Genomic DNA, 10,438 nt, shown 5'->3' on the forward strand with positions numbered 1-10,438 from the left:
GTTGCCTAGGATGGTCTTGAACTCCTGGCCTCAAGCAATCCTCCTGCCTCAGCCTCCCAAAGTGCTGGCATTACAGGCATGAGCCACTGCACCCAGCCTGTAGCCAAATTTTTACTTACATTTTGATTCTAAACAGAAAGGTTATTTAGGGGGAAAAATCTCTCTCATGTCAAAAGCTGCTAACTTGATTTAAAAATGTCACAGAGCAAAAATAACTGGCATAAAACTTACATTTGGTTGTGCTTATATGGATACTTGAAGTAACAGAATGAAGCTTAAGCGTATGTTCTCAGTGGCAATCACAGTGAAGCTCCTGAACTAACTTCTTAGAGCTTGAGGCCTGATTCTTCCACATTTTAGAAATGGAAGATAAGAAAGGCCTGTTAAACTTTTAAAACTTTATAATTTGGTTTACAACAGAATTCTTTAGTACCATGGACATAAAACCTATCTTAAAAGCAATTGTGGAAAAGGCCTTTGACAAAATTCAACAGCCCCTCATGCTAAAAACTCTCAATAAATTCGGTATTGATGGAACGTATCTCAAAATAATAAGAGCTATTTATGACAAACCCACAGCCAATATCATACTGAATGGGCAAAAACTGGAAGCATTCCCTTTGAAAACTGGCACAAGACAGGGATGCCCTCTCTCACCATTCCTATTCAACATAGTGTTGGAAGTTCTGGCTAGGGCAATCGGGCAAGAGAAAGAAAGAAAGGGTATTCAGTTAGGAAAAGAAGAAGTCAAATTGTCCCTGTTTGCAGATGACATGATTGTATATTTAGAAAACCCCATTGTCTCAGCCCAAAATCTCTTTAAGCTGATAAGCAACTTCAGCAAAGTCTCAGGATACAAAATTAATGTGCAAAAATCACAAGCATTCTTATACACCAGTAACAGACAAACAGAGAGCCAAATCATGAATGAACTCCCATTCACAATAGCTTCAAAGAGAATAAAATACCTAGGAATCCAACTTACAAGGGACGTGAAGGACCTCTTCAAGGAGAACTACAAACCACTGCTCAGTGAAATAAAAGAGGACACAAACAAATGGAAGAACATACCATGCTCATGGATAAGAAGAATCAATATTGTGAAAATGGCCATACTGCCCAAGGTAATTTATAGATTCAATGCCATCCCCATTAAGCTACCAATGAGTTTCTTCACAGAATTAGAAAAAACTGCTTTAAAGTTCATATGGAATCAAAAAAGACCCCGCATTGCCAAGACAATCCTAAGCCAAAAGAACAAAGCTGGAGGTATCACGCTACCTGACTTCAAACTATACTACAAGGCAACAGTAACCCAAATGGCATGGTACTGGTACCAAAACAGAGAAACAGACCAATGGAACAGAACAGAGCCCTCAGAAATAATACCACACATCTACAGCCATCTGATTTTTGACAAACCTGAGAAAAACAAGAAATGGGGAAAGGATTCCCTATTTAATAAATGGTGCTGGGAAAATTGGCTAGCCATAAGTAGAAAGCTGAAACTGGATCCTTTCCTTACTCCTTATACGAAAATTAATTCGAGATGGATTAGAGACTTAAATGTTAGACCAAAAACCATAAAAACCCTAGAAGAAAACCTAGGTAATACCATTCAGGACATAGGCATGGGCAAGGACTTCATGTCTAAAACACCAAAAGCAATGGCAACAAAAGCCAAAATTGACAAATGGGATCTAATTAAACTAAAGAGCTTCTGCACAGCAAAAGAAACTACCATCAGAGTGAACAGGCAACTTACAGAATGGGAAAAAATTTTTGCAATCTACTCGTCTGACAAAGGGCTAATATCCAGAACCTATAAAGAACTCAATCAAATTTACAAGAAAAAAACAAACAACCCCATCAAAAAGCGGGCAAAGGATATGAACAGACGCTTCTCAAAAGAAGACATTTGTACAGCCAACAGACGAATGAAAAAATGCTCATCATCACTCGCCATTAGAGAAATGCAAATCAAAACCACAATGAGATACCATCTCACACCAGTTAGAATTGCAATCATTAAAAAATCAGGAAACAACAGGTGCTGGAGAGGATGTGGAGAAATAGGAACACTTTTACACTGTTGGTGGGACTGTAAACTAGTTCAACCATTGTGGAAAACAGTGTGGCGATTCCTCAAGGATCTAGAACTAGAAATACCATTTGACCCAGCCATCCCATTACTGGGGATATACCCAAAGGATTATAAGTCATGCTGCTATAAAGACACATGCACACGTATGTTTATTGTGGCACTATTCACAATAGCAAAGACTTGGAATCAACCCAAATGTCCATCAGTGACAGACTGGATTAAGAAAATGTGGCACATATACACCATGGAATACTATGCAGCCATAAAAAGGATGAGTTCATGTCCTTTGTAGGGACATGGATGCAGCTGGAAATCATAATTCTCAGCAAACTATTGCAAGAACAGAAAACCAAATACCGCATGTTCTCACTCATAGGTGGGAATTGAACAATGAGATCACTTGGACACAGGAAGGGGATCATCACACACCGGGTCCTATTGTGGGGGGAGGGGGAGGGATAGCATTAGGAGATATACCTAATGTAAATGACAAGTTAATGGGTGCAGCACACCAACATGGCACATGTATACATATGTAACAAACCTGCATGTTGTGCACATGTACCCTAGATCTTAAAGTATAGTTTAAAAAAAAAAAAAAAAAGCAATTGTAATCCAGGGAAGTGGCTTCCAACAATTTAATATAGACTTAGATCCTCACTGGGGATCCAAAAGCACGAACAAAGCCCTTTATGTATGGAGCCAGTACACAAGAATACCTATACGTGTACACACATACCGGGAAAGACACACACACACACAACAAAAATTTGACTCAGGCATGGTGACCTACACCTATAGTCCCAGCTATTCGGGAGGCTGAGTGGGGAGGATCACTTGAATTCAGGAGTTTGAGGCTGCAGTGAGCCATGATCTCGCCAGTGTACTCCAGCCTGGGTGACAGAGTGAGACTCCCATCTCTGTTTTAAAAAAATCACAACATTTTCTCTAACAGAGTATGATGTATTCTGATATTTTCTATTCTGTGCCACTTGGCTTTATTTTTTAAATGCTGTTCACAACCCACCAATTTGATTTCATGACCCATTGCTTGGTTGTGAATCACAATTTGAAAAACACTGTTCTATCAAAGCACGATGTAGGCTGATAAAAAATAAAAATAAGACACTGTTCTAGGGTGCTCCATTTTTAAAATGTGAAAAGGGCAGGATAAGCCTGGGTAACATAGTGGAGACATATCTCTACAAACAAGACAGAAATTAGCTGGGCGTGGTGGCGCTTGCCTGTAGTCCCAGCTACTTGGGAGGCTGAGGTGGGAGGATTGCTTGAACCCAGGAGGTGGAGGTTGCAGCGAGTCAAGATCATGCCACTGCACTCCAGCCTGGGCAACAGAGCCAGACCCCATCCCCACCCCCACCCCCCCTTAAAAAAAAAAGAAAAAAAGGGGGTAGGATGATATATCTTCCCACTTCATATTTACTCCCAACATGCCCCTGAAAGTCATATGATTATTCTATAATTATTTTAGAAACTTGTTTTTCCTTTAGGTGATCAGATTTAAACCAACCCCAGCAGCTGGACTCACTTAAATCCTTTTATTGTTTCTTCATAAAGCAACTGGTCTGAAATATATGCTTTTTCTTTTCTTTTATTCTCTTTGCCTCAAGAAACATTTCTATGTGGTGACTGCTGCCAACAGGTTAAGGAAATTTCCGACTTCTCCCTAACCTTCAACTCTGCTGCTCCAGTGGGTCCAGAAATTACTGAGGCCAGTGGTGAAGTGAAGAGATGACTCGAAAATTTAAATAATTTGGCTTTTTGGTATTATTGATTCCACTTATTTTGTAAAAATGGTTATGGCTGCTGCCTTCCTTGTGGATGAAAAGTGGCTGTAAAGAAGCTTCCTAAGAACGTTTTTTTTCTGCCTTGTAAGATCACTACGTGTGAAATGCTCTGTGTACCTTTCAAATATACCTACTTTTGGTGGTAAGTGTAGGGATGCTTTAGGTAGGTACTTTGCATATGTCGAATTTAAATTCTAAACTCACACTGATTAAATAACTCAGTAGACTACTTTGCAGGGGCCATGTTATTCGTATTATCTCCTCCAGTACAAAGAATTCCTAGAATTTTGATTTGCTCAGGTATGAGCTGACATTTTATTGTACTACCCCATTCTTGTGTCAAGCCATGTGGATTTAGGACAGTGATCTTCAAACTTGCTTTAACTTATGCTCCCTCTTGAGAATCAGCATCACTTGAAATGTCAAAATATGTCAACTCTCATAGCCAAATCGGAGCAGTGATCATTTTGAATGTGCTTTTTAAATCTCCACACACCTGCACCTCTCTGGTAATTCTGCCCTGTCCTAACCCCTCTGTCTTAGTTACAAATTTCTGGTCTTGTAAGTCTGGAAGCTGATAGGCCATTTATGAAAGAGATAAGAATGTAATGAGGTTCAGCTTTCTGAGAAAACACAGAAATGATACATCCTGAGACATCAAGGAAAGCGGCTCTTCTGCTGCCTCAGGCTGTAGCACGCTCGATGTTGTCACTCTACACGTACACTTCCTATATACATGTACAGTTGACCCTTGAACAGGGTTTGAACTGCACGGTCGACTTATACGTGGATTTTCTTCTGCCTTTGCCACCCCTGGGACAGCAACACCATGCTCTCCTCTTCATCCCACTCCGCAGCTTACTCAATAGGAAGATGACGAAGATGAACACCTTTATGATGATTCACTTAATGAATAGTAAATATATGTTCTCCTCCTTATGATTTTAATAACTTTTCTCTAGCTTACTTTATTGTAAGAATACAGTATATAAGCCGGGTGCGGTGGCTCATACCCATAATCCCAGCACTTTGGGAGGCAGGCAGATCACTTGAGGTCAGGAGTTCGAGACCAGCCTGGCCAACACAGTGAAACCCCGTCTCTACTAAAAATACAAAAGTTACTGGGGCGTGGTGGCAGATGCCTATAATGTCAGCTACTCCGGAGGCTGAGGCAGGAGAATTGCTTGAACCCGGGAGGTGGAGTTTGCAGTGAGCCAAGATTGTACCACTGCACTCCAGCCGGGGCAACAGAGCAAGACTCCATCTCAAAAAAAAAAAAAAAAAAAGACAGTATATGTATATATACACACACATGTACATGTGTATGTATGGGTGTTAATTGACTGTTTATATGATTGATAGGGCTTCCAGTCAACAGTAAGCTATTAGTAGTTAAGTTTTTGGGGAGACAAAAGTTATACCCAGATTTTCAACTGCAAGGGGGTAGGGCACTCCTAACCCTCACATTGTTCAAGGGTCCACTGTACATTTAAACACTTTTCTGTATGCATTAGAGTAGCCCTGTGATCCCTTCACTGAAATCACACTGTTCTCAACATGGCAAGCAACTAACACTTTTTTTTTTTTTTGAGACAGGGTCTCACTGTGTTGCCCAGGCTGGAGTGCAGTGGCGTGATCTTGGCTCACTGCAGCCTCTGCCTCCTGGGCTCAGGCGATCATGAGTAGCTGGGACTATAGGTGCCCACTGCTACACCCAGCTAATTTTTGTATTTTTAGTGGAGACAGGGTTTTGCCATGTTGCACAACCTGGTCTTGAGGTCAAGCGATCCACCTGCCTCAGCCTCCCAAAGTGCTGGGATTATAGGTGTGAGCCACCACACCCAGCTTCAACTAACACATTTACAAACTTGTACATATGTATATTTAGATACTTTACCAACTTGCAAAATGGTTAAAAGGAGTACTTTGTTATTTAAAAATACACAATCTTTTAAATTTCCTTACTTCTACATGATTTTTGTGCTATTCCCATTTTTTTTCTCGGGTGAGCAGCTTTAGTTTTTTATTTTATTTTTTTGAGAGAGTCTTCCTCTGTCACCCAGGCTGGAGTGCACTGGTATGTTCTTGGCTCACTGCAACCTCTGCCTCCCAGGTTCAAGTGATCTTGTGCCTCAGCCTTCCAAGTAGCTGGGATTACAGGCATGTGCTGCCACGCCCAGCTAATTTTCGTTTTTTTTTTTTTTTTTTTTTTTTTTGAGGCAGAGTCTCACTCTGTTGCCCATGCTGGAGTGCAGTGGCCGGATCTCAGCTCACTGCAAGCTCCGCCTCCCGGGTTCACGCCATTCTCCTGCCTCAGCCTCCCGAGTAGCTGGGACTACAGGCGCCTGCCACCTCGCCTGGCTAGTTTTTTGTATTTTTTTAGTAGAGACGGGGTTTCACCATGTTAGCCAGGATGGTCTCGATCTCCTGACCTCGTGATCTGCCCATCTCGGCCTCCCAAAGTGCTGGGATTACAGGCTTGAGCCACCGCGCCCGGCCCTAATTTTCGTATTTTTAGTAGAGATGGGGTTTTGCCATGTTGGCCAGGCTGGTCTTGAACTCCTGACCTCAGGTGATCCACCTGTCTTGGCCTCCCAAAGAGCTGGGAATATAGGCGTGAGCCACTGTGCTTAGCCTCAGGTGAGCAGCTTTAGTCAATGTTGTGAATTTTAGATTTTAATGAGATATGCAACAGTTTCACCACCTTTCAGGATTTTTGTTCCAAAACAGAGGCTCTTCTTTTTTGATGGAGAGGTAGGCAGGTGGAGAGGTTATCCTGCTGCTGCAGTTCTCAGGTTGTTAAGTTTCCTCTGGAAGGCTAACCCTCGTTGGGAACAGTTTCAGTATCAGCAAGTGTAGGCCTGCTCCAAGTTGGTCAGCTGAAGAATGAACATCAGAAGACACAGCTGCTGGAAGTTGTCCTTTGATGAGACAGTGACAGTGATTTGGTAAAATGTCTTATTTTTTAAATGTCAGTTATCTTTCCTTAAAAGGTTTTTTGAGGGCAGCCTCCAGAAGGAGCTAGAGTGTGTATTTTGTAGTTCTATTGTGGTTCATACCCTCCTTTGGACTTAAGATTCTGGAGAATGCTAGAATCATCTCCCCAGAAAAAGGTAGTTAATTACCATATCTAGAGCAGCACTGCCCAACAAAAATATAGTACAGGCTATACACATAATTAAAACATTTCTAGTAGCTTCTCTAACAAAACTCATTGAAAATCAATTTTAATAATTTATATGTTAGTGTATCAAAAATATTTCAATACATAATCAAGATAAAATTGAGATATTTTACCAGCTACTAGGGAGGCTAGGGCCAGAGAATCGCTTGAATCCAGAAGGTGGAGGTTGCAGTGAGCCAAGAATCCGCCATTGAACTCCAGCCTGGGCAATAAGAGCAAAACTCTGTCTCAAAAAAAAGAGATTTTTATTCTTTTTCTCATACTAAGTCTCCAAAATCTGGTATACTTTACACTTAAAAACACATGTCAAGGCTGGGCATGGTGGCTCACATCTGTAATCCCAGCACTTTGGGAGGCCAAGGTGGGCAGATTGCTTGAGGCCAAGAGTTCGAGACCAGCCTGGCCAACATGGTAAAACCCCATCTCTAAAAATACAAAAATTAGCTGGGCATGGTAGTGCATACCTGTAATCCCAGCTACTTGGGAGGCTAAGGCACAAGAATCACTTAAACAGGAGGCAGGGGTTGCAGTGAGCTGAGATCACACTACTGCACTCCAGCCTGGGTGGCAGAGCAAAACTTTGTCCCCATCCCCCACCCCCCCCACACAAAAAATCTTGTCAATTCAGATGCTAGGTTTTCATCAGACGTACGTAATCTGTATTTAGATTTCTTTTTTTTTTTTTTGAGACGGAGTCTCGCTGTGTCTCCCAGGCTGGAGTGCAGTGGCGTGATCTCGGCTCACTGCAAGCTCCGCCTCCCGGGTTCACGCCATTCTCCCGCCTCAGCCTCCCAAGTAGCTGAGACTACAGGCGCCCGCCACCATGCCCGGCTAGTTTTTTGTATTTTTAGTAGAGACGGGGTTTCACCATGTTAGCCAGGATAGTCTCGATCTCCTGACCTCGTGATCCACCTGCCTCGGCCTCCCAAAGTGCTGGGATTACAGGCTTGAGCCACCGCGCCCGGCCTGTATTTAGATTTCTTAAAACTTACTGTGGAAAAATGTATTTACATACTCAAGTTGTTTGAAATATAACTCACAGTTTTCCAATAACTGAAGTATCCACTTTTACCTGTATTAAAATCAAATAAAATTAGAAATTCAGTTCTGCAGTTGCACTAGCCACATTTTAAGTGTTTAATAGCCACATGTGGTTAGTGGCATTTATATTGGACAGGGCAGATCTAGAAAGAATCCTGTATCTATCAATTTTAATTTTTTTCCCTTTATGCTGTTATTCCTTACCTAGAGAAACAATTTCCCTCCAAAGTTCCTTTGAGGGGTCTGTTTAGGCCAGGCCCACACAAGTGAGCTATGTGGATTTTAGCATCCCTGATTTGAAATTTGAGGTTTTATGAAGCTTGAGTTTTTCTGGATTTTAGTACTTTGCTAGTATGTACTTAGCTCAAATATTTAATTGCAACTGTGTTGGGTCAACTATTTCTAATGGGACTTTTCCATGTGCATGTACAGTCACTGGAAACTGCTGGGCAGAGAAACTCGAAAAGGTAGTTGGGGCCCCCTCTTTTCACCTGTCAGATTGGTGAAGAATTGGTGAGGGTGTGGGGAAAATGGCATTCTCCCACTTTTGATGGATATGTATCCAAATAAAAGTCATGCCCATGCTTTCTTTCATCCAGTAATTTTATTTCTAGAAATTTATCCCTCTGTACTTGAACAATTGTATAGAGATTTATGCAAAATGATGTTTACTATAGCACAGTTGCTAATGGCCCAGTAGAAACAACCAACACATGCCTATTAGTTTGGTTTTAGTTAAATGAATTTTGCCACATCCATATAGTGGAATACCTCACAGCTGTTATAGATAGATCTAGATATACTGAAAGCCATTTTTTCTTAAAAAAATTATAGAATGTATATATGGTATCATCCCATTTGTGAAGAGACATATGCTTATATGTGCATTAAAAAATTGTAGGATATGCAAGAAACTTAACAGTGGAATGTGAAAAGTGGGTGATTGGAAGAGGTGGAATTCCACTTTTCATTTATCTTTCTGAACCTTTTGAATCTTTTTTTTTTTTTTTTTTTTTTTTTTTTTTTTAAACAATAAGCACGTATTCCTTTTTTTTTTTTTTTCAAGATGGAGTCTTGCTCTGTTGCCAGGCTGGAGTGCAGTGGCGCAATCTCGGCTCACTGCAACATCCGCCTCCTGAGTTCAAGCGATTTTCCTGCCTCAGTCTCCCGAGTAGCTGGGTCTATAGGCATGCGCCACCACGCCCAGCTAATTTTTGTATTTTTAGTAGAGACAGGCTTTCACCATGCTGGCCAGGATGGTCTTGATCTCTTGACCTCGTGATCTGCCCACCTCGGCCTCCCAAAGTGCTAGGATTACAGGTGTAAGCCACTGTGCCTGGCCCGCATGTATTACTTTTATAATTAAAAATTCACAACTTAATGTCAAGTGTGAACCTTGTGTTGACCCTGATTTGAGCAAACAATAAAAAGATATTTTTGAGACATTTAGATTATGAATTTCACATTTGATGATAGAGTTACTATTAATTTTGTGAGGTGTGATATTGGCAATGTGGTTAAATGACTTCAGAGAAAAAGGAAGGTATAGTTAAGCAAGTATGGCAACATCTAATAATTTGGGTCTAGGTGATGTGTATGGGTTTCATTATACTGTCCTCTTTACTGTTGTATTTGAAAACATGACAAAAAAACCGTTTAAATCAGTTAAACCATGAAGAACTGTTAAAGAAGTGAGCTTCCAAAAAGTGTTTATAACAGTACTGAAACACATGAATTCACTAACTAGTAAGCATCTGTATTAGTCAGGGTTCTCTAGATGGACAGAAGATATATATACACACACATATACGTATATATACATATATATACGTATATGTGTGTGTATATATATGTATATAAAGGGGAGTTTATGAAGTATTAACTTACATGATCACAAGGTCCCACAATAGGCTGTCTGCAAGCTGAGGAGCAAGGAGAGCCAGTCTGAGTTCCAAAACTGAGGAACTTGAAGTCTGATGTTCGAAGGCAGGAAGCATCCAGCATAGGACAAAGATGTAGGCTGGGAGCTAGAAATCTAAATCTTGGCACCAAATAACAAATTACATAGCTTCTGTTTTTTTGAGATAGTCTCGTCTGTCACCCAGCCTGGAGTGCTGTGGCACGATCTCGGCTCACTGCAACCTCCACCTCCCGGGTTCAAGCAATTCTTGTGCCTCAGCCTCCTGCATAGCTAGGACTACAGGCACGAGCCACCACACCTGGCTAATTTTTTGTATTTTTAGTAGAGACAGGGTTTCGCCATATTGCCCAGGATGGTCTTGAACTCCTGAGCTCAGGCAATCT

At 41.2% G+C, this 10,438-nt stretch overlaps 1 protein-coding gene across 4 annotated transcripts in view; it reads left to right on the forward strand.

The window, feature by feature from the left end:
- Positions 1-5,176, forward strand: part of MYLK3 (myosin light chain kinase 3) — a 57,248-nt gene extending 52,072 nt beyond the window's left edge. For 3 of the 4 annotated variants that reach the window (XM_050773418.1, XM_050773419.1, XM_050773420.1), the window contains one exon: positions 3,733-5,172. In XM_050773418.1, coding sequence (XP_050629375.1) covers positions 3,733-3,792 — 60 coding nt within the window. In that variant the 3' untranslated portion in view covers positions 3,793-5,172. Of the gene's footprint in view, positions 1-3,732 lie in introns of all 4 variants that reach the window. The other variant, XM_050773417.1, reaches the window with a different exon arrangement.
- The last annotated feature ends 5,262 nt before the right edge of the window (positions 5,177-10,438 follow it).

This window comes from Macaca thibetana, chromosome 20 (genome assembly GCF_024542745.1).
Source record: "Macaca thibetana thibetana isolate TM-01 chromosome 20, ASM2454274v1, whole genome shotgun sequence".
Taxonomy (NCBI): domain Eukaryota; kingdom Metazoa; phylum Chordata; class Mammalia; order Primates; family Cercopithecidae; genus Macaca; species Macaca thibetana.